Source organism: Trichosurus vulpecula, chromosome 9, assembly GCF_011100635.1.
Source record: "Trichosurus vulpecula isolate mTriVul1 chromosome 9, mTriVul1.pri, whole genome shotgun sequence".
Classification (NCBI taxonomy): domain Eukaryota; kingdom Metazoa; phylum Chordata; class Mammalia; order Diprotodontia; family Phalangeridae; genus Trichosurus; species Trichosurus vulpecula.
Genome location: NC_050581.1, coordinates 67,440,604 through 67,466,080, shown reverse-complemented (window position 1 = coordinate 67,466,080; position 25,477 = coordinate 67,440,604). Strand labels below are relative to the sequence as shown.

At 40.1% G+C, this 25,477-nt stretch overlaps 1 protein-coding gene across 10 annotated transcripts in view; it reads right to left on the bottom strand.

Annotated features, from left to right (window-relative positions):
• TLE1 (TLE family member 1, transcriptional corepressor) overlaps positions 1 to 3,692 on the bottom strand; it is a 116,631-nt gene extending 112,939 nt beyond the window's left edge. For 3 of the 10 annotated variants that reach the window (XM_036737933.1, XM_036737939.1, XM_036737942.1), the window contains exons 1-2: positions 1,721 to 2,669; positions 420 to 520 (exon numbers count right to left, since the gene is read on the bottom strand). In XM_036737933.1, the coding sequence (XP_036593828.1) occupies positions 420 to 520; positions 1,721 to 1,744 (125 nt within the window). In that variant the 5' untranslated portion in view covers positions 1,745 to 2,669. Of the gene's footprint in view, positions 1 to 419; positions 521 to 1,071; positions 1,108 to 1,720 lie in introns of those variants that run through there. The other 7 variants (XM_036737934.1, XM_036737936.1, XM_036737935.1 and 4 more) reach the window with 6 other exon arrangements.
• Positions 3,693 to 25,477: the final 21,785 nt, after the last annotated feature.

Here is a 25,477-nt window from a genome sequence, read left to right as displayed (position 1 = left end):
GTGTTTTCGGCTCAGCCTGTTGCAAAATAAATAAATGAAGGGCAAATATTGACGGTTCTCATGCAACTCCAAAACACAAGAAAAAGAGTTCATTTGAACAGCAGCAAACAGGGGGCCAAAACAATAGGAGGAGGGGATAAAAAAAAGAGGACACAGAAAAGCCAAGAAAGGGAAAAAAAAAGGGGGGGACAGTGAATGACAGGTTTTAACTGTGATTCCACACGCCACCGCCTGGACACAAGTACTAAATACAACTGCCACCCCAGGGATAAGACAGAGCGACGAGGAGAAAGAGAAAACCACTGAGCCCCCAACCCCCACCAAGTCAAATACGTTCCACAGTGACATCCAACCCCCAGGCCAGGGACCGACAGGGTCGGCTCAGGACTTAAAGCACCCGCTGCGCCTGCTGCACGCACCTGTGATACTGAGCCTGCAGGAACTGAAACTCCTCTTTGATCCGATCCAGGGACTCGGGGATGGTGAATTTAAAGGGCTGACCTGCAGCCTGGTGCGGCGTCTGGAGGGAGTGTGGGATGGGTGTGCATAGACGTACAGGAATAAGAGAAGGGGGAGAGGTAATGGGGGGAGGGGGGAGGGAGAGAGACGAAGGAGGAGGAAGAGAAGGGGAAGGGGGGGAGGGAGGGAGGGAGAGAGAGAGAAAGAGAGAGAAAGGTGAGACAACAAACCAAACCAACAAAACCAAAACAAAAGTTACTGGCTATGGCAGGTACAAAAAGAAACTATTTTTTTTCCCCAGTTTACTTTGGGGGAGGCAGATGGAAACGCTTCCTCCCTGCCCCCACCCCGTTTGCCCAAACTCCAGAGCCTGTAAGAAGCTAGGTCGAAAATCTATCCCGGCCCCTCCCCATCCCCATCCCACTCCTGGGGACACAGATGGGGGATATCTCAGTAATTCAGGTAGAAGTAGCACCCTTCTTCTAAAGGGCCTGGGAAGGTGGTAGGAAAGATGGGTGCCCGCCCCTCCTATAGGCAGTAAAGATAATAGCCCTAGGGAGGTTAGTGGAGTAACAGACACCCCCGCCCCATACTCCCAGTTCCCAGAGTCACCTAAGAGGACTCGGGTCAGACCCTACCCCAGAGGATCCACGGCTGCAATTGACATGTAAATAAGACCGTGAACAAAGGGGGAACTGAGTGGGGGCCAGCTACTGGGGGTGGGGGGAAGACGAGAGAGAGCTAAACACTTCCCTCTCCTATGGACGGAGTAGGAAAAGAAGGGATGTGGATGGGGAGAATAAATCTAAGAAGCTTCCCTGTCCCTGTCCCCTTACCCCGCCGGCCTATGTGCCGCCTTTAGAGGCGGTAAGAAGGGAATTAAAAGGCGGGGGGTAGGAGGGCAAAGTGGCCAAGAGTAAAAAAATGCCAGAGGTCTGAAAGCGATTTCTGCCTCCGCTCTATTTCTCAAAAAAGAAAAAAAAACACACACACAAAACAAAACCCACACAGCATCTTCCACTACTCCCCCCCCACCCCCACACCCAAAGCGGGAAATAGGGCCGGGAACTGTGAGAAACCAATCTAAGCAGCCCGGATCCTCGCGGGGGTAAGGTGGAGCAAAGGCAAGGCAGATGTAGTAGACACCCCAACGCAACACGAGGACAGCGCCTCCCCCAGCCTCAAAATCTTCTCGACTCCCCCCCCCCAACATGCACCCTCAAGCACACGCCCAGGGCCCCCGGGCTCCGCCGCTCCTTACCGGGTGCCGGCTTTGCGGGAACATCGCTCTGACGGCAGCCGCTGCCTTGCTCCTGGGCAGCTCAATTCTCCGCTCAATTTCCAACTTTAATCCCGCCGAGAAAAATTAAGACAGGAAGAAAGAAAGAAGATCCAAGCAAGAGGAGGAGGTGGGGGGGTGCGCGTTAGACATGCACACACAAGCGCGCGCGCACAGACACTGACATTACACGCACATACAGACACGCACGCACAACAGCCAGGCAGGACCAGAGCCGCAGTTGGGCCACTTGGGCTCCCCAAGGCCGGGCCGCCGGGTGGGTCGCTGCCTAGCCGAGCTCAGGGCCACATTTCCTTCTCTTCCTGCTCACCGCCCCCACCTCCCACTGGGGCCAACGTCTCCCGCCCGGCCTCGGGGAGTGGGGGAGGGAAGAGGAGAGTTTCTGGGCTTCGGAAAGAAGGGGACGGACCCTAGGTGGACAATGGAATCACCCAGTTCCGGCGGTGAGGTGGGAGAGAGGGTGGGCGCACAGGTCTTACTCCCCGACGGCCAAAGCTGGGACCAAGGTTAACTCCCCCACCAGCAACCACTCCCCTCTGATGCGCGAGCTGCGCAGGTCCAGGGCAAATCAATCCAGCCTTTCTCCCCCCCTCCCGCCCTTGCTCCGTGGGGGGCAACTTGCAGGTGGCAAAAGAACGCTGCCCCACCCCCCAACAAAAAACAAACTAACAATCAGGGGACCGGAAACCCCCAGCAAGCAGGGTGACTTCTTGGGTTAAAGATGATATCCAGGCAGAGCAGCCAGGAAGCGAATTTCGGAGGAATTGTCGCCCACGCCGCCCAGACAGGGGTTGGTGGGTGCAAAGGGGAACACAAGATCACTCACATATAAACGTACACATCCGTAGTCGGGCCGGCTAGGCTCAAAGGCGCTCCCGGGAGGAGGTGGGGACACACACACACACACACACACACACACACACACACACACACGCACTCGCACACGCACACTCAGAGCCCGGGGTGGAGGCTCAGAGCCAAGTGATCACCAGCAACCACGGAGAGAAGGGTAATGATGCAAGGAAAGTGCAGAGAGAGAGAGCGCAAGAGAGGAGGGGGAGGCCACGCAGCATATGCACTCAAGCAGTCTTGGAGTGAAGATTGAAAAAAAAAATCCCAACTAAAACAAGCCGAAGCAAGGGACGAGGTGGTCTGTGGTAGTAGAAGGAGCCAATAGTCTTCCTGTGCAGTTGCAGAGAAAGCAAACCAGCTGGGGCAATTCTCAGTTACTCAGAAGGGTGCAGCCCTCCCGGGTGCAGCAGCCTCCCAGCTGCCGCTGCTGCTGCTGCCGCCGCCTCCTCGCGCCTGGAGCACATCGGGGAGCGACTCTCACACACACCCATGCAGCAACCGCCGCCGCCGCAGCATCTCCTCACATTCATAGACAACCGCACGGCCCCGCAGCCCTTGTTCTTTCTGCCGCTGCTAATCCTTTTTGTGTTTTTTTTCCTTTTCCACCCTTGCGCCCCCCGCCCTTTTTGTGTTTTCCTTTTAACAATCGACGCTCCAGCCACAAGTAAAGTTCCCCGGGAATCCCGGGGAAAACATCCATAAACCGAGGTACGATCGGGAAGAATCCACGGAGCAAGCCCCTTCACTCGCTCGCTCTGATGATCTTCTCTTTTTTTTTTTTTATTCCTTGCAAGCAGGCAAACTCCACCCGGCTATCGAGAGTCACAGAGTGACTAGGGGACCGGGGCGAGGTAAATTGGTATGCTCAGCCGGCCAAGGGTCTCGACGGCCCGTGACGCTGCTGCCACTGCCCACCAAAGCAGCGGCACCGAGCGGGTAGAAACCAGCCGCCTCTCAAGAAGCGGGACACAATGTATCCGGCGCTGCTGCTCCAGCCCGGGCTCTTGCTCTTCTTGCTCCTGCTCCTGCTCAAACCTCCGCCGCCGCCGCCGCCTGCGCCTCTCGCGCTGGTAACATTAACACGCGGTTTCACACTCCTCCAGCTAACCAGCGGCCGGCCCCGCCCACCCTGGCGCGGGCGGGGAGAGGGGAAGGGGGGCGAAGAGCTGAGGATGGAGTCCGTGTGGAGGAGGGTGGGCGGAGAAGGAGGAGGAGGGGAGCCCCGGCCCAACCAATCATCTGTTCCAAGACCCAACGTGGGATCCTGACGACACGCCTCCCATCATCCTATGGCAGGGCAGTACCAGCCTCGTCCTTTCCCCCCTACCCCACTTCACCATTCTCCCTCCTCTTTTCTCTTCCATCAGCACTGTCTCCCCTGTCTCTCTTCCCGCCCCCCTCCGCCCAGCCTCGTCCTCCCCGGCTCCGCGAGGAAGCGTTCCTGGAGGAGCTGCGGGACGCCCAGGCCAGCCAATAGGAAGCGGGGGAACACTGAGATTGGCACGGAGGATGGGAAGGTCGGTGGGAAGGAGAGCGGCAGTACCGAGCTGTCAATCAAAGTAACGTGGGGAGAGTGAGCGCGCGGGCGCGTTCTGGAGAGAAAAGGGAGAAGGGGAGAGGGGGCGAGGAGCAGTGTCAGTAAGAGTGTGTGGCTTTAAAAATTCTGTCGTTTTCTTTTTTTCACTTAAAAAAAAAAACCTTCAGATATCTGCGAGAGTAACCCAGCGAGGCAAACCATCTCGTTATGATTGGGAATTGAGGGTAGTTAAAGGAGGACACATTTTTCCCCCTCATGGAAGCCACTCGTTTGATACTATTACTTTGAAAGCGAGGTCACATTCAAAAATGTCTTTAAGGTTTGTTTTTTTACAAATAGTTACCTTTTCACGGACACAGAAGGATAGTCCATGCACTTGAAAAGGCATAGTGGAAGGCATGGCTGTACGCCTCATTCCTAGGCGTTTTTACATGTAACACCCACGTTCAAATTACAGTAGCATTTTTTTTAAGGATCTCAAAGCACTTCTTAAAAACCATGGTGGTTTTATTTAGCACAAAGCTAGAAAAAGGACTAGTGACACAAATCGCACATGTCCGCAGAAAAGTCCTGTTACTTGCTTAGGATGAACTCAAACCCTGTTTGAAAATTTTAACCAGCCCATGTTGTGAAATCAATCTTAAACTTTTAAGAGCCTTACACCCCCAATTACCACCATAATCTTTCCAAAAGCTGAAAAGAAAGGAAGAAATCTTGTAACTCAGTCTTGTGTACTGATAAACCTGCTTTTCCCCCAAATAGTTTTGATGGTAAAAGAGCCCTGAAATATTTCAGGTAATAACTGGAGAGTGTTGGCCAAGCGACATAGCTGGAATTCATAGAAGATGGAATTTCAGCTCAAAGGTCTTTGTATAAATAGGATGCAGTGGAAGTTTTCAGTTCTATCAGTATGTGTGCATACAAACTTAAAAGGCTTTCATTTTGCTAAGAGTTTTCGGTTTTGTTTAAATTATAGTCTTCCCACATGCCCCATGTGTGAATGTTATCTTTGTCAAATGGTAACATATCCTTCAATTGGAAATGTACTTCTTTGACAAACATGAATCTTATGTCGGAATTTAGTTAATGAGTCTTTTAGTATTAATGACTGCTTTATCCCAATTGTCTTCTTTAAAAACTCTTAAAAGACTTAAGTCTTTTTTAAGCATTTGCTATTTAAACAGATGCACTTTATTTAAAGATTCTTGCATTTACAAAGATCATTCTTCTTAAAATATTTAAAGGATCATTTTATGCAACATCTTTCACTGTTGCAGTTTTAAAACATTTATAAGATTGATTTTTTCATGATTGTATCAAGCCTCAAACTTCAATTATAAATGAAAAACAAACATTTTTAGGCTGTATATTTGAAGGCTATAGTAAATTTTAACATTCAGAATTTCATCTCTGCAGTCTACTAAATAAGTGAAATTTTCACTCATGAATAATCACAAACATTGCTATTTGTCTTGTTTACATGGAAGATAAAGTTGCTGGAAGCACTTCCTCTTTTTGTCAGATTATGTCATCATCACATAAATTCAGCCTTACTCCCCACCCCACCCCCACACCATTTACAAATACATTTCAAATGCAACTATACATAGATGGACGTATATGCATATACATATACATCTGTGTGTGTCATGGACATGTAGATGTTTACATGAGGGCAACATCTGGTGGCTGTATCAAGGATCCACTCTGGTTTGATGGGCGATGTTCAAATGATGTCCCATTATGTTTAGAACAATTTTTCTTCTGCACCCATAGGATTTTGTTCACTTTTACGCAGAAGGTGTGAACATATCACAGCTATACTTGCGTATAGGAGGATAAGTGGTGAGGGAGACAGCAACACACCTGCTTACCCAGCTTTGGCTGGTGTGAATTTTAACCTGCTGGCACAAGCTGGTAATTAGATATAAACAGACAAATTAAAACAGTGTATTTTGGACCGGGAACAAAAACAGTGCTGCTTCCCCTCTATACTTCCTCCTCTTCTCTTCCCTCCCTTATCCCTATCCCCACCCCCTATAATAATGTTCTCTAATGTTCTTATTAACTTAAAATGTTTTTAATCTCTAGGTTTTCCGGGCTATATTGGGGCAAACTCTAGGTTTCATTGTTGGCAACTACTTTCTGACCTATGGCAGTTGAGACACCAGGACTTTCAGATTTTCCTTTCTGTGTTATCTCTGGAAAATTATCTTTTACAATTGAAAGTCTCTAATTATGTGCCCTAATGATGGCTACTTTTCACCAGTTTCTTCTTTTCTCAGAGCAGCATCCCTGCAAGATGTAGAAGGCTCTGCCCCTTTTCAAGGTCATATTTTCTCCTTGATTGTCAGACTGTAATAATTATACTGCAAAACTCTCATCAAACTGCATTACAAATGATGGTGTTTAAACAATCAAGCAGCTTTAATCTTATGTTTTAAATAAATAATATATGTGCAGATTGCCTACAGTATTATTTAAAAGAAAATAGAGAGTGCCTACTTATCAAATCCATAATTTCTACTCTTCTATTTGAAGGCTGTTAAACATAAGTTACTTTAACCTTAACATTCATTTATGGAGGATGTTTTTACTTGAAAAAATATTAAATGCAGTTTCCATGTAAAACTGAGCTTGTGATGAACGGTACCTTTTTTTTTCAGCAAAGGAAACAAAGGATTGTGGTACTATTCATTTTACCATAGATTCGCATGTACATTTTTTTCCATTCACATGTTGTTGATTATCAAATCTTCAACCTACCAATAACACAAGTATTTCCACTACATGTCCAGATGAATACTAAATGTTACAGATATTAGATGGTATTGTTTCCTTAATAGGAGAAAACCTTTTCCTGTGATTTATTCCACTGTTCTTCATTGCAGAGCAATAAAAAAAAGTTAATTGAGGTAGCTAATCATAGAATCCAAAAAATTATGTATCTTCTTAAAACGATTACCTCTTTTTTATGAAACAAATAAGAATGCGTCAGGCTTTTTTTTAAAAAAGCCATTTTCATTATCCTCTCTACTTTCTAGTTAATAGTTACTGCTTTCATTATTCATCATTTAATTTTTTTTAGCTAGGAATTTTTCTTTGCGCCTAACCTTGTCAGAAGGGCTCCAGAAGGACTGTTCTCAGCATTACTTTATAACCTTTTACTTACCATGCTCCTTTACTAAAACAGACAGAAAAGAGGAAAAAGAAAGACTGCAAAGTAGAAAAAAATCAGTAGCAGATCCATGCAGCAGTAAAACCTCAAATAAAATCAGATCCAAAGAATCTCTTGTGGTTTCGCACAATATGGTAAAATTAGAGATTGCAGGAAACCAACAAAATTAAATTGGGAGCATTTGAAGAGAAACGACTAGACTTTATGAAAATGACACATTGACTGGTCAGTATGGTTTTTTATCAACAATTTCTTTTTTAAGGCATAGATCAAAGGAACCTGCACATGTTTTCATTTTATTTTAACTAGAAAATTACATCCAGATGTTTAATAGGCATTTGGTTGGTTTTTCAGCATTGATTAGATATGTTGGTACTGTTTGCTTACAAGTGTAGCCGGATCATTAGCTAATGCAAAGAAATGTTTGCTGTGAGTTGCTAATTAGGTCTTTTGGAAACCCTCCATGCTCAGGAACAATTTGTACAGTGGCCAGAAGAACTTGTGGTACTGGAGAAGTTGCTTTCTCTACTGGGGGTGTGAGTGAGTGTGTGTGTGTGTGTGTGTGTGTAGAGGAGGGAGAAGTGAGACCCCTCTCCCTAATCTCCCTTTGCCTACAGGGATTGCAGTTTGATCCCAATGGGTTGAAGTGCAAATAAATTAGGAAAAGAGACCACACACATGCACTCACATACACGGAGATAAATGTACTGTTTCTGCCTGAAACTACCTCCATGCTCTTAAAAAAAAAATAGCATCTGAAATGCTTAGCACTAACGGATGGAAAATTCTCAGTGTTAATGTTATCAAATACACAACATTTTAAAGCATACTTTAGAGGCAGATGGGGAAGCCTTTTATGATAAATGAGTGTACTTGAATTCATTACTGTAGTACTTATAATTAAAAATATCTCCTTTGCAACTTCAGTACTTGTACTGGGTACAAGAGACAAAGCTTAGGAGGGAGGAAGATTTAAGGATGGGAAAAGGTGTGACAGAAAAGAAAAGAAACTCAACAGAGAAGAATGAGCTGCTGAGGAAATGAAGTGTTGGTTTTCACAACTCACCCTTTTGTTTACAGTTTAAAGGGTGAATAAACTTGCCAGAGATTATCCATTTACCCTTTAGTCAAAGACAGTGTTTTAGGATATGTGGCACAAATTTGATAAGACTCCCCAGGTCCAGCCATTTCTTTTCAAAAGATGTTTGACCATGCCAATGACATAAAATAAAGACTACCACCCCCTCAAAATATCATCCTTTGGTCTTCCTTGAGAGGAATTTTTTATGTATTTTAAAACATAAATTGTAACAGAAGGAATATGTATATATAAGCAATAAGCATAGACACACAGATATAAATACCATTACAGCATCTTAATGTGTCTATATATGAACAATATAAACGTATTTACATATTATCCACATGGCTGAGTAACTTCTAAGTGTTAATATATTCTGATTAATTTAAGATTTTTCACACAAATAGAATAGAGACATGATTAGGCTTCTTGAAATAGTTCAAGCAGAGTGCACTTCTACCAGGGCTCTCCATATCTACAAGTGAGATGCCCTTGAAAGACAAGGACGGTATTTGGGCTTTGTAGAAAAAAAAAATGCCATTTGCACATACCATTAATAATAGGGCTCACTGAAGTTAGGCACCTTTTCTGAACCCATTCCAAAGACTGATGATAGTAACTACGATGCCCTCTTTTCCCCTACACCCTTACCACCAGCACCACCACCACTACCACCCTCTCCAGTTTAGCATTTAGCTCAACAGAAATGGAAAAGCATAAGAAAGAATAAAGAAAAGAAGCAGCTGAAGAGAAATGCATTTGACATTTGTTCTAGGGAATTTAGGCCTGCATATGTTCAAAGTCAGTGCAGACCATGACCCCTAGAATTTGATGTAATGAGCCTCCTACCTGAAAGGCCAGCAAAGTTTTATGTAACCACCATTGAACAGATATGCCTGTTTTCTGTTAAGTGGAAAGAGTGTTTATACTTTGGGAATGTCACTGGAATTACTTTTTTTTTTTTTGCGGGGGGGGAAGGCAGGGCAATTGGGGTTAAGTGACTTGCCCAAGGTCACACAGCTAGCAAGTGTGTCAAGTGTCTGAGGTTGCATTTGAACTCAGGTTCTCCTGACTCCAGGGCCGGTGCTCTGCTCACTGCGCCACCTAGCTGCCCCAAATTGCTTTCTCATTAAACTTTAAGCGTAAAATGTGTGGTTGATAATTTCTGGGACGAGACAAAACTTTGGTTAAGCTTAGCCACAAAAAGTTCATATGCAGTACATTGCAAATACTTAAATCGTCTAGTCTGACCCTCTCATTTTACAGATGAGGAGATAGGCCTATAGAGACTAAATGATTTGCCTAAGGTAGTTAAATGGCAGATGTTGGTGTGCAACTGAGGTCCTCTGACTCTAGAACCTGCACATGTTTCCATTGCCTCATGTACCAAGGACCTGAGAAACAGGAAGAGCTACGTGTTGGGAGTGGGCAAAGATCTCAAAGTTTTAGGGCCTGTGGCTTTTACCTCCCATTTAATTTATATGTGAGATGGAATTCAATTTCACCTAGTTCAAAGACTGACTATACTGTTTTAAACCAAAAAGACTTAAAAGAAATAAGGCTCATCTCTTTTTTTTTTTTTCTGACCCTATGGAAGTCCTTACTGATATAAGCAAGTATTCTTACATAGAATTACCTTTCTTTTTTCACCACCTTAATAATTGATATAGTACTTTTTTAGTGGGCAGGGAGGTGCCTAAGTGGATTGAGGCCTGGAGTCAGGAAGGTTCATCTTCCTGAATTCAAATACGGCCTCAGACATTTAGTGGCTGGGTGACCCTGGGCAAGTCACTTAGCCCTGTTTGCCTCAGTTTCCTCATCTGTAAAATGAGCTGGAGAAGGAAATGGCAAACCCCTCCAGTATCTTAGCTAAGAAAACCCCACCAAAACACCCAAATAGGGTCACGAAAGGTCAGACTTTAAGGTTTGCAAAGCATGTAATAAGCATTGTCTCTTTTATCCTCACTTTAACCCCGGGGTATAGATGCTATCATTACCTCCGTTTTATAGATACAGAAAGTCATCGAGACAGATGTAAGTGACTTCCTCAGGGTCCCACAGCTAGTAAATATCTGAAGCTGGATTTAAAGGCCAGGCTTCCTGACTCAAGGCCTAATGTGATCAATCCACCGAGCCACGTGGCTTCCCTTTGGATTTTTTGTATCGTTTCTTGTATTTTGATTTTTTTCATAGTCCATTTCCTTAATTCTTCTATAGGGATTTACCTCCAATGGTTATCTACTAATATAAAATGGAAATCTTTAAATAAATCAGGGCATTACATTGTCAATCCCTTAGTGTATTGTTACATGGAGCATCGAGCTCAAAATCACCATCAAATCCACAATAAAAGAAAAGAACAAATTCTCTGGATGTTAAGTATTTGGAAACCATGAGATAGTGGAAAATAAAGTTTATTTTCTTTTCATAGCTACTCCTCTACATAGTTGCTTTGCTGGCTTTTTTCCCCCTCAGTAAAACAAATAGTAAATTGATTCGGGCTGGGTTAACTTTTTCTTCAGTATTTTGAAAGACAGTGCAAAAACAGATTGTAAGTCCTTGTACTGAGATTTAAAGGTTAATGTTGTATAGAAGAGAAAACAGAGCATATTAAATCTTGGACTCTTATGTTGTGTTTATTCAAAATCTGAGAGGCGTAGATTGTGTGCTAATGAATGAATATTTCTCCTGCAGAGCAGTGGAAATGACAAGTTTCTAGTGATGAAAGTTGGGGTGCCCCACCCATATATTTTTCAAGCCAGATGTTTCCTTACAGCATACTTGTAATTTTTTTTTAATTCCAGGAGAATACTTTTTTTCTCCTAAAGTAATCCCTGGAGATCCCTTTTAGCAAGTAAATTCCAGTTGCACTATCAAATGCAGAAAATCAAGATAAAAATACTTCCAATAGGTTCGGATTAAGGGTAAGAAGTGGGGGGATAAGGGAAAACAAGCACTTTTAATGCATACTGAGTAATCAAGACTTAATAGATCTGTCCAGTGCTTCTCACTAGTCTTCAAATAACTAATGATTATGCAAAATGAAAACACTAAAAAAGAACTTCTGCATTACAATGACAGAAAAAGCCCCAAGGGAACCTGGTTACCGTTCTGGTTTCACCCATTTACAGCCTCTACACTTCAGAAGAACTGGCAAGCTACAATTGGCACTTAAGAAAGTGTTACAAAACACTGACAAGTATTAGAGAAATGTTGATTCATGTAAACAGCCTGCCTCAAGGAATAATACCTTGCTTTAGATCACTGGCTTTCAAATTAGTGTTTCTATGGAGACAAGTACCTTCAGGTAACTCCTACCAGGATATCCTTAGGAAGCTCAAGAAAGTAAGGCCTTGATTTTACTGGTGTAGAAGAGTTGCCTCTTTTACATCTTAGTAACTTACAGCCAGATGGGACTTCAGAGGTCATCTAGATCGGGGGTGGGGGGGGGGGGTGGACAGGCAGATGATAAATTGGGTGAGGGGAGGGAGAGAACATTTTTTAAGCTCTTACTGTGTTCTAGTAACAGTTTGTAAGTGTTGGGAAAGCAACCAAAACAGGCCTGGTCTTCAGAGTGTTTACATTCTAACCAGGAAGACAACACATAAAGAAGTCATTCAGTTGTTATTGTCATAAGTTATCAGAATTCTTCCCCTTGCTACTTGGAATCTTGCTGAGATGGCAGTGCGATAGAACACTGGGCCTGAATTCAACAGCAGCCTCAGACATTTACTAACTGTATGACCCTGGGCAAGTCAATTAACCTCTTTGCCTCAGTTTCCTACCTCATTGGGTTGACAGTGCCTGGCACAGAGTAGGGGCTGCATAAATGCTTATTCCCTTCCCCTCCCCTCTTGCTGGGTGTGGAGAAATTTATTGATAGATAAACCAGTACATTCAATACCCTATTTTCTGTAACGTGTTTCCGTATATAACGTTTTTTTTTTTATCATAACAGTGAATGAAAACTTGTTTCTAAAGTAAGTAACTAAAATTTTTTTTAATTCTTTTTTTTTACAGAATTGGAGATGTGAAAATTCGGATGTAATTTATTGTAGTATAGTAGACAATTTGTGTGTACATGTTTAAGTATATTTTCACAGCAAAATCGACACTCCAAAAATGCGAAATGCCTGCAAAGAATTTGATGAACTGAGTTTTGTTTGTTTGGTCCAGATCTGTGATTTCACTGATGTAAAGGATTTTTGAGTCAGTCAATAAACATTTATTAAGGACCTATGGTGTGACAGTCACTGTGCTAAACACTAGGGATACAAAGAAAGGCAAAGACAGTGAGAAAATCACTTTTACTGATGCAGATACAGATCCCTAACAGCAAAAGCACAGGGAGGGTATTAAGACTGAAACAGAAATGCAACCACCTTGGGGAGCTTGCTACTCAGCATCACAGGACCACAAATCCACAAAAGAAGATGATTTTAGTCAAAGAAAAATGTGAAATTTAACCAAGAAACATTTAAGTACTTTCTTTGAAAGGTAGTATGCTGGGCTCTGAGATCCAAAACTGCCTACCCTCCCCCCACCCACTGTTCCCCCCCCACACAAAAAAAAAAACCCAAACCTAACAGCAACAACAATCCTAACTCTCAAGGCCTTTACAGCTTCCTGAGGGGAAACTGCATAGGATCGAGAAAGGCTTTATGTAAGCGCTGGCAATTGAACAGATCACTGAAGGGATCTAGGTATTCCAAAAGGTAAAGGTGAAAAGGGAAAGCATTTTAAGAAAGGGGGCTAGCCCATTGCAAAGGCTCAGAGGTGGGAGATGTGAGCCTTTAATAAGCTAGTTTGGCTAGATTGTAAAATAAAGGTGGGCCAGACCCAGATTGTAAATAGAAGGAATTGAAGTAGAGAGGAGGCCTCAATTGCAACTAGAATGTCTTAGAGTTCTGAATTATATTTGAAATAAAGAAGTTAGACTCTTTGCAAATAAATAACAAAAAATGACAAATGTTTAAACATTACATTAATAGTTCATATTTCTATAACTTTCTACACAGATTTGAGTCATCCCTGTGGCGTGTCAAGCCCTGTGGTGTGTCAAGCCCTGTGGCTGGGCTTGATGGAAGTCAGGAAGACCCAAGTTTGAATCCTCTGAGCAAGTCTTAAGCAAGTTTAATCTCTCCTGGCTTCAGTTGCTTTATCTATAAAATGAGATAACTTTACCTACTGTCCAGGGTTGTGACATTCAAGTGAGACAATGTATGTAAGGTGCTTCGAAAACTTCGAAGTACTATAGAAATGTTAGCTAATCTCATTGTTATAAAATACCTTCTTATCCACTTGAGATCCCAGAGACAGAGTTATGTAGGGGAAAGAACACAAGTTTGGGAGTCAGAAGACCATAATAGTGTGGCAAAAGCACTGGATTTAGTTAGAGTCAGAGGTCCTAGGTTCAAATAACTGATTAATTACTCAATAAGCACCTATTAATAAAACAAGCATTTATTGAACACCTATTAATAAAACAAGCATTTATTAAGCATGTATTAATAAAACAAACATTTATTAAACACCTATTAATAAAAAAATTTAAAAAATAAACACTTGGGCAATGTGCTTGGCACTATGGATACGAAAATAAAAAATGAATGAAAATAACCCACTTTTTTTTTACTCTGTCTCATGAGATATCAACAGATAATTGATAATTCAAGATTGAACTCCAGGGAAGATATTAGGGTATAATATATAAATTTCGTGGTCATTTGTATAGAAATAATATTTTAATCCAACAACAACATTTGAATCCATGGGAACAAATGATATCACCAAGGAAGAGACTAAAGAGAGAAACAAAGAGGGTCTAGGACAGACGCCTTAGGGACACCAGAAGAAGGGAGGGTGGAAATAGGAATTGTTGGGTAGGAAGAAAACTAGGTGATGGTTTTGTCAAGGAAGCCACTGGAATAGAGACCATTTAGAATGTCCTACAGTGTCAAAAGCTTTATAAATATGCATGGCAGAGAGTAATACTAATGGTGAAAATAGAATAATAAATACACAAGTTGTGTTTTTCTATGCCTCTATTTGATAGTTATTTGGCACAATGAAAATTTGGTCTGATTTATGGCTTATTAAATAAAACTATTCAAGTTTCAAAAGTATATTTGAATTTTTCTCTTACATTTCACACCAGGAAGTAAAATTCAACCAAAACATTTATGTGCCAGTTATTTTGGTGGTCCAACCGTGTGATTTCACGGGTGTAAGGAACTCCCAGCATCACACGTGTAGCTTAGAGTTTTGGATAATTGCCTGGGGGACTGAGCAGTCACATGATTTGCCAGTAGTCACACAGCTAGTTAGAGACTGTGCCAGAGACAAGTGTTGAACCCAAGTCTTTATGACTCTTAACCCATCACTCTATCCACAAAACCAAATACAGTACTACTTTTGAAAAGAGAGATTTACTTTGGAAATAAAAATGTAAATGGAGGAATAATTCATAAAGTTATTAATTATGTATATGTACTAGAGAAATCAACAAAGCCTAATGTGATGAACTCTGGAAAGAAGAGAGTTGGGTGGTATCCATCTGGAGAAAACCTCAAGAGGTAGTGAGTTTTGAACAGTATTTTGAAAGTGAGAGAAATGTGGCCTAGAGGAGTGAATTACAGAGATACCCCAAGTTTGGAAAATGCCAAGACAAAAAGAGGAACATATACCAAGAAAACAAATGTTTTTTATTTTGTTGCCCATCTTTATATAAGATTTGCAGATTCCAAACTCAGGATTATATTTGGAAGTATCTTTAAAGAATCTACTTTTGTGGAGAAACAGGGGTGGAGCCAAGATAGAGGCTGGAAAGCAGGGACTAGCGTGAGCTCCCTGCTGAGTCCCTCCAAAAAAAATTGGCTCTGAACCAATTCTAGAACTGCAGAACCCACAAAACAGCAGAGGGAAGCAGGGTTCCAGCCCAGGACAGCCTGGATGGTCTCTGGGTGAGGTCTATCCCACACAGAGCTGGGAGCTGGGAGCAGAGCGGAACAGAGCCCAGCGTGAGCAGCGCAGACCAACCAGACCAGGAGCTGGGCGGAGCATGCCCTAGCGCCCTGAATCAGTGAGCTGCAGCAGTTACCAGACTTCTCAACCCACAAACACCAAAGACAGTGGAGAAGGTTAGTGGGAAAAGCTGCGGGAGTGGAAGGAGTTCGAGGTTCAGCCACCACCCCCGGGACAATGGAAGTGGGGCAGCTACAGCTGCAGTTGCTTCTGGCCCCAGGCTCACCTGGTAGGAGGAATTAAGTGGCAGATCAGAGCAGGAGTGCACAGCCTGCTGAAGATCTAAGCCCAGTCTGGGTTGGGGGCTCTTGGGGAAGGAGGAGTGCTGGTGTGGCAGAGCTGGCGCATCCCCCCCAAACATGGAACATAGAACTCTTTAGTCTACAAGCAGTCATACCCCACTGGAAAACTCAAGGGTCAAGTTAGTTGGTTGGGAATATGGCCAGGCAGCAAAAATGCACCCAGATTCAGTCTCAGACTTTGGATTCGTTCTTTGGTGACAAAAAAAACCAAAACATACAGACAGAAGAAGTTAACAAAGTCAAAGAGCCTACACCAAAAGCCTCCAAGAAAAACATGAACTGGTCCCAGGCCATGGAAGAGCTCAAAAAGGATTTGGAAAAGCAAGTTAGAGAAGTAGAGGAAAAAATGGGAAGAGAAATGAGAAGGATGCGAGAAAACCATGAAAAACAAGTCAATGACTTGCTAAAGGAGACCCAAAAAAATACTGAAAAATACACTGAAGAAAACAACACCTTAAAAAATAGACTAACTCAAATGGCAAAAGAGCTCCAAAAAGCCAATGAGGAGAAGAATGCCTTGAAAGGCAGAATTAGCCAAATGGAAAAGGAGGTCCAAAAGACCACTGAAGAAAATACTACCTTCAAAATTAGATTGGAGCAAGTGGAAGCTAGTGACTTTATGAGAAATCAAGATATTATAAAACAGAACCAAAGGAATGAAAAAATGGAAGACAATGTGAAATATCTCATTGGAAAAACCACTGACCTGGAAAATAGATCCAGGAGAGATAATTTAAAAATTATTGGACTACCTGAAAGCCATGATCAAAAAAAGAGCCTAGATATCATCTTTCAAGAAATTATCAAGGAGAACTACCCTGATATTCTAGAGCCACAGGACAAAATAGAAATTGAAAGAATCCACCGATCGCCTCCTCAAAGAGATCCCAAAAAGAAATCTCCTAGGAATATTGTCGCCAAATTCCAGAGCTCCCAGATCAAGGAGAAAATACTGCAAGCAGCCAGAAAGAAACAATTTGAGTATTGTGGAAACATAATCAGAATAACCCAAGATCTGGCAGCTTCTACATTAAGAGATCAAAGAGCTTGGAATACGATATTCCGGAGGTCAAAGGAGCTAGGATTAAAACCTAGAATCACCTACCCAGCAAAACTGAGTATCATGCTCCAAGGCAAAATATGGACTTTCAATAAAAGAGAGGACTTTCAAGCTTTCTCAGTGAAAAGACCAGAGCTGAATAGAAAATTTGACTTTCAAACACAAGAATCAAGAGAAGCATGAAAAGGTAATCAAGAAAAAGAACAAGAAAAAGAAATTGCAAGAGACCTACTGAAGTTGAACTGTTTTGTTTATACTCCTACATGGAAAGATGATGTGTATGATTCACGAGACCTCAGTATCAGGGTAGCTGAAGGGAATATGCATATATACATATATGTGTATATATATATATATATGTTTATGTATATATATGTAAGTGAATGTGTATGTATGTGTGTATATATATATACATATACATATACATATATATATATATATAGAGAGAGAGAGAGAGAGAGAGAGAGAGATTGGGCACAGGGTGAGTTGAAGATGAAGGGAAGATATCTAAAAGAAATAAAACCAAATTAAGGGATGAGAGAGGAATATATTGAGAGAGGGAGAAAGGGAGAGATAGAACGGGGTGGATTATCTTGCATAAAGGTGGCAAGAGGAAGCAGTTCTGTGGGAGGAGGGGAGAGAGCAGGGGAGGGGGAAATGAGTGAATCTTGCTCTCATCAGATTTGGCCTGAGGAGGGAATACCATACATACTCAATTGGATATCTTACCCCACAGGAAAGAAGAGGGAAGAAGATAAAAAAAAAGGGGGGGATGATGGAGGGGAGGACAGATGGGGGTGGAGGTAATCAAAAACAAACACTTTGGAAAGGGGACAGGGTCAAGGGAGAAAATTCAATAAAGGGGGGATGGGTTGGGAAGGAACAAAATATAGTTAGTCTTTCACAACATGAGTATTGTGGAAGGGTTATAGATAATGATACACATGTGGCCTATGTTGAATTGCTTGACTTCTTAGAGAGGGTGGGTGGGAAGGGAAGAGAGGAGAGAATTTGGAACTCAAAGTTTTAAAAACAAATGTTCAAAAACAAAAAAAAAAACGTTTTTGCACGCAACTAGAAAATAAGATACACAGGCAATGGGGCGCAGAAATTTATCTTGCCCTACAAAAAAGGAAGGGAAAAGGGGATGGGAGGGGAGTGGGGTGACAGAAGGGAGGGCTGACTGGCGAACAGAGCAACAAGAATATATGCCATCTTGGAATGGGGGGGAGGGTAGAAATGGGGAGAAAATTTGTAATTCAAACTCTTGTGAAAATCAATGCTGAAAACTAAATATGTTAAATAAATAAATTAAATGCCTACAATAAAAAACAAGTTGAAAAAAAAGGAAAGAAAAAAAAGAACAATTAAAAGTGATAAAAATTAACAACAACAACAAAAAAAGAATCTACTTTTCTGTGACTAGGAAGAACTCAACTTTTGCCAACTGTGATAGTCCATTTTTTTGTATTTTATTATTTATTTGAATTTAAGTTGCATAGTTTTAGAGCCTGAAGGAACTCTAGATATGATATTGTCTAATTTCTTCGGTGTTACCTGTGAGGAAAGATTTGTCCAGCCATGTTTTATTTTTGTTCTGATCTCTTGCCACCTTCCTTTTCTACATATTTTCTACAGAGAAAATATACTGAGAACCCAGAGAATACATATATTTATGACAAAATGCCTGTACAGAATATGTCTGCTATTGAATCCTATTTTGTTATTTATTTTTTATAAAATTGGAGGTATGCTTCTCAGAAAAAATTTGCCTCCAAGACATAACAAAATCATGCTTCCAGTGCAGCAGACCTAATAAAATAATACTTTTACTTATTGCCTAACAGTTTTTCTCCCAATGAAATTCAATAACATAATAGGTTTCTGCACTTATGGGTAAAATATTTGAATAGAATGTCAGCTGTATAAAATCAGTGAGTGTTTTTTCCCTTTAGGCTGCATCATAATAATTCTTTCATTGATTCACTTATTCAACATTCATTCAACTAACATATATTTAGTGTCTTCCATGTACACAAAACTATGCTAAGAGTTGAAGAGAGATTAAAAGCTAAATAAGGCACCATCTTTGGCTTCAAGAAGTTTGTCATCTCTCACTCAGAAGGACATACTAAGTTAGGGTGGGGGAAGAATGGATCCTAAAGTCAGACAGACTGTTGGACAATTAGGAAGAGTAAAAATGAATCTTTTCTTGGGGAGGAGATTGGGATTGGACCTCTGATTCCAAAGGTTTAGGGAGCTCTTTCTCTGCAATTTATAGTCTAGGGAAATCTCCTAGAACACTGAGAAATTAAGTGATTTCCCCAGGGTTACAAAGCCAGTATGTGTCAGAGGGGAGTCTTTGCATGTTGAAGATAAAGAAAGACGAACCAACAATGGTCAAGAGAAACTGCCCATTGAACTTCATCAAATCAACCCAAACTTGGTTAATTCTTGCCCCCCCCCTTTTTTTTTTTTTTGGTATTCGCCTACCACCATAGAACTCTCTCTTATAACAAAGATATATATTTTTTTGTTTTCTTTTTTGACAGGGCAATTGGAGTTAAGTGACTCGCCCAATGTCACACAGCTAGCAAGTGTGTCAAGTGTCTGAGGCCGGATTTGAACTCAGGTTCTCCTGACTTCAGGGATGGTGCTCTACTCACTGCACCACCTAGCTGCCCCAACAAAGATAGTTTTTAAGGCTAGTTAAGCAAAATAAATTAGGATATTTGCCAAGCCTGATGATGGATGCTTCATTACACACCTATAGATTACCACCTATCCACTGAAAAAAGACATGTGCCTCACCAGCAGTTCACTAAGTCACTTTATTGATCAGTATTCTCGTGTCTTTCATGATTATTTTCCTTTACATCATTGTGGTCATTGTATACATTGTTTTCCTGATTCAGATTACTTCTTTATGTACCACTTCATAAAAACCTCTGTTTCCCTGAATTCTTCATAGTCAACATCTCTTAAGACACAGTGATATTCCATTACATTCATATTCCACAATGTATGTGTTCAACCATTTCTCAGTCCACAGGTGCTCACTTTGTTTCCGTTTCTCTACCGCCAGGAAAGTGCGGCTATAAATATTTTTGTTTACATGTATAGCGCCCTTTCTCAACTCCCTCTCCCACTGGCAGTTTTGGTCCTCAAAGAACAATGGCTACTTAGAACTCTGAGGGTATTACTGGGAGACTGGGGTTTTCTGGTACTGTCATTCACAAGCCCCTAGCTGGTATACTGGTCATTGATTATCAGGTGGAGTTAAATAGCTTTTAGAAAGAGTATTTATTAAGTAAGTATAGAAAGAATAATTGTTACAAAAACATTCTTCAAACAGGGGGCATGCTCGTCCCTTAAAATTTCGTGTATGTATATGGGATTTTTTACATATACATGTACCAATACGTGTGTGTACATGTATGCGTGATATATAGTTATATGTATGTAGATACACATACCAAACAAACACATATAGATATACCCCACATATACTTTTCCCTCTGTCTTTGGCCTTCTTGGGGTATATGCCTAGTATCACTGGGTCAAAGGTAATTTATGGTCTGGGGAATTTTCTAGTATGAGATCACATTTTTTTCCCCTCAAACTGCTGGACTCACATTTTCACCAACAATGGATTTCACCAACAATGGATGTCTGTCTTCCCACATTCATTCAGCAGTGTGTTAGACACTGGAGGTACAGAGTCAAAAAACAAACCAGTCCCTACCTTTAAGGAACCAACCTGAAGGGTGGGAGGCAAATCTCAGAGTTGTTTTAATATGCATTTCTCTTCTTATTAGAGACTCCAAGCATTCTTTCATACAGTGGTTGGTAGTTTTTATTTCCTCCTTTGAAAACTGCCTAACTATATCCTTTGAACATTTATCTAGCAAATTCTCATCTCTAAGAACTTATATACTCTCTTGACTTCGACTGTTATCTCTAAGTGGATCAATCAATCCATCGGGAAGCATTCATTTATTACGCACCTAACTATATGCCTGGCACAAATGAATGATTTAGAGTTCTAGATGTACATCTCCAACTCTCTCTTCAAACTTTTCCCCTTAGACATTCCACTGCATCATCAAACTTAGTGTATCTGAAAGTGAACTAAATACCTTCCTAAAACCTTCTCTTCCTCTCGACTTCCCAGTTTCCAACAATAGTATCATCATTCCCCCCAGTCTCTCAGCAGAAAATCTCATGGTTACATTTTATTTTGTGTTCCACATTCAATCAGTCACCGTGTTCTATTGATTCTTCCTATGTGGTATTTTTTGAAATCATCCTTCCTTTCAATTCTCATTGCCAACAATCTTTTTGAGATCCTTATCACCCTACACCTCAGTTATTACAAAATGTTAACTGGTTTCCCCAGTTTTCATCACTATTTCAGTCAACCCATTCTCCATACTGCTGCCATATTGTGTTATCTCAATCAGCTACTATCTTTCCCAATTCAAAAATCTTAAATGGCTTCCTAGTGCCAACAGAATAGCATTAAATTTCTTTCACTTAGAGTTGGTGGCTGTCACGATCTATTCTCTATCTATTTTTCCAACATCATCTCTCCAATAAGAATTTTATATCTTAGCAAGAAGTTTCTTGATTGTCTTCTATTACACACACACACACACACACACACACACACACACCTCTTTCCTTATGTCTTTGGCCTTTTGGGGTTATATGCCTAGTAGTGATATCACTAGGTCAAAGGGTATTATGCTCTGGTGACTCTTCTAGTATAATATAATATAACTAATATGTCTAATATATAATAAGTATAATATAATATAATATAATATAATATAATATAATATAATATAATGTAACATATTCCCATTTCCACATTGTCACATATGCATTCTTTCTTCTAAAAATGCCTTTCTTCACTTCTCTGAAACCTATCCAGCCTTAAAGACCCAGTTGAAGTTCTGACTTCTCCATTAAGCCTTACTTGACCAATTGATCCCTCTCCTTCCTTGAAATGCCTCTGGCACTTGGTTAGGTAAGAGCTAATGGACTGGCATTCTATAGCAGTTAATCCAGGAAAAAACGTATGACCCTGAAAAATAGAATTGGAACATTTCAAAGAGAAATAGCATGCATGGGGCACTCAGGGCAAATGTAAAATTTTAAAAGACTCATGCGGAACATGGACCAAAGACTGGTAAAAGAGTACAGTTTAGTACAATTCTATGATGATAATAATAATAACACAACAGCTAACATATAGCATGTTTAAAACTTTACATATGTGATCTCATTTAGTTCAGAATGAGCTGATTCTGATGAGGAAAGTAAAAGAAAAAACAATAGGATATTATTATTTTTGTGGTTGCTGTAGTAGACAAAAGAGGAGGAACACCAATGTGCTAGGACTTCTGTTCATGGTGGATGAAACAAAGATAAGAGATAACTAAAAGAAGGTAGAGATGCTCATCTAGAATATCGCATCCTCTTCCTGTGTCAAAGAAGAGCAATGTTTGGATTGGGAAAAAGAGAACAAAAGTGGTTAATAGGGAGCTTGTAGGGATAGAGATTTAATCGCCTGCTTATCAACACAGGTGGACACCTTTTCGACAACTCAAAGAATTAGAGATTTGGCTAGAGCAGTGAGTTTAAGTAACTTGCTCAGCGTCACACAACCTTTAGGTTTCAGAGGCGGGATATGAACTCAAGGTCTTCTTGCCTTAAGGCCAACTCCCTATACCTAAGATAAACAGGAAGATAGTAAGAGCCCACCTACCTGTCCTTGTTGTAAGGATCAGATGAGATAGTTATAAAGTGCTTAGTGTGCCTGGCACATAGTAGGCTTATTCCCTTCCCCTACCATGAGTTCACATCATATGCGGCAGGTAAACTACATGGTAGGAAACTCAAAGGACTAGTGGATATGATGGTTGAGACACTATTGGTAATAGCAGAAAGATCATGGTGAAGATGGTTGATGCCTCAGGACTGATGAATAGAAAATCCTTTTCTGAATTCACAAAAGGGGAATAGAATAGATTCTACAAACTACAGCCATTGAACTTGACTTCAATAGCTGGCAAAGTTATAGGATATAATATTAAAAGTTTAGTTTGTGAATATCTAAAAAAAGAAGCAGGTGTCAGAAAGACCCAGCTTTGTTTTTTAGCAAGAAAAAGTCATATTGGATAGGGCTACTCAACTGGTAGACCATTTTTATCATAGAACTGTGAGCTGGAAGAGACATTAGAGGTCAGGGGAATAGATATGCTTTGCCGGCTATTAATATTTTTATGTTAATTTTGAAGTATATCCTTGTATTTTTTTTTATATTTTGTGGATTTTTAAAAATATCTCATTATCTCCCAGTAACTTCTTTTTGACTACAGCTCAGGTGAGTTTAAATTTTAGCAAATAGTAAATAAACTTTGCTTAATGATCTTAAACCATTTACTTAACCTTTTTTCTGGGGTCTGTTTCCTCTTCGGAAAATGAAGGAGTTAAACTACATCAGTAGTTCTCAATGCTTTTTGTTCTGCAGACCCCTTTCAACAACAACAGCAACAATGTCGTGAGAAGGCCAGGTAATTTAATATACTATACATAATATCTTTTAATTATATCATAATTGTATAAATATATACATTGTAAAGTAAATGATCACAAATTATACAAACATAAATTTATAGAAATATGTTATATAAATACAATTTACATAAAGTATATAAATATAAATTATATAAAATTATATAGATATAAAACACATAAACAGTCATATAAATCACATAAATTAATGTATAATTATATGCTTTATAGAATTATAATTTTATGGTTATAACTGAGTTATAAGGTATAAATTTATTCCACCTATAATTATAAAAAACTTTAAACATAAAATAATAAAACTCTACAAAATAATTTAAAATATTTTATGAGACATCATATAAAAATTAAAAGAATAAATCCATATAATCCAGTAATGCTCACTATTATATGTAAGGATTCATATTAAATTTCATTTTACAAATTTTTATATAAATAACAATATCAACAAAATAAGTTACAACTCAAAATATATTTAATATAGTATTAATAATCAAATATAAACTTAATTTTGATGTTGAACTTTTTTATCAGAATGAAAATTGTAATATTTGCCTCAACATGAATCAAACAGACTTAAATTTGCTTTCATGTAGAGCTTATTTTTATTGTTTTTTTAATTTAAAACAACAAAAATTAAAAGTGCTTACTCGCACAAATATGTAGTAAAAAATGTTAGAGAATTTTATAAGCTCTCCTGCTAAGAGATAGAAATTAATTTTTTTTATCTTTAGCTATCTAACCAAACAAGGAAAATGAATAGCTAATTATATAAAATATTTATTTTTCTACTGGATAATGTTAAATGCTGTATTAAATGATAAATGTACTTTAAGTGCAATTGCATATATTCTTTTGTTTTTAATAATGTTTATATATAAACTAACTTTGGTAAGGAAAGAATCTCTTCAGATGTGGCTTTCTTCTCATCTATCACTGACTGTAATACCAACTATACCCTCACAGAAACTCAACTAATTGGCTGACCTGTGTTGCCAACCAATTCATTGGAAAATCTGCCACATAGAAGAATAGTAAAATAAGTAGAGGATAAATTTTAATTGGAAAACAGCCATGATATTGCAACATTAGGCAATATAAGGTTTATTTTTTGCAGAACGTTTGTGATGGTTCATGATGGCTTCAAGAGAGCTTGCAATGCTTATGCCCAGTGCAAACAGCCTGACATTTGTGCTGCAAGGATGTAAATGTTTGTAACATTTCAATTATACTATTATTCAGCTGTTATCATATGATTACAGGGTGACAGAAGGGAAGCTACACTGGCACAGTGCATAAAATGCAAATGAGGAGTAGGAACATGTCTGACCATCCATTGGGAGCTGTGATCTAATGTTGAATCCTTGTGGTGGTTTGGAAACAATTTGATGATAGGTTGAGAAATCATAAGAATGTGTTGTGCTTGCTCAGCAGTGGTCAGAGTTTGATGTAGTTGCTGCACAAACATCAAAATCATTGTGCATGTGATCCTGATGATTTTGAATCACTGCAGAAACAAACCTATGCTTCAAAAATGCTTATGATTGTTGTCACAGAGGAAAAATGTATTTGTGCTGTATAAGACAATTATTTACTCCATGAGGCTTTATTACAGGAATTTTAGTATGAACCCCATTGGATCATCATTGTGAACCCCACCATTGCAAACCCCATCATTTCGAGGTCCACAAACTACTAGATAGGAAATACTGAACCAGACAATCCTTAAGTTCCCTTTCAGTTTTTACATGATTCTTCAGAGCTGGGGAATGGTAAACTGTAAGGAAATAGTTAAATGTTTGGGGAAAGCTGAAAAAAGTTATTTGGCTTCAAAACCTTTTTTCAGCTTTCCCAAAACATTTAAATATTTGCTTAAAGTTTACCATTCCCATCTCCAAAACCCCATTATTCAGGCTTCTTTTATTAAAAGTGTAATGAAACAATTGACTTGAGTACCTAACAATTAAGTATTATTAATTAAAACAAGATGCTTCCAAATGGCCTTCTTGAGGAGTGGGCAGCTTTCCCAGCACCTGCTCATGGTTCCATAGAGCAGTACTCCACCAAAAAATGTTACTTTCTTTC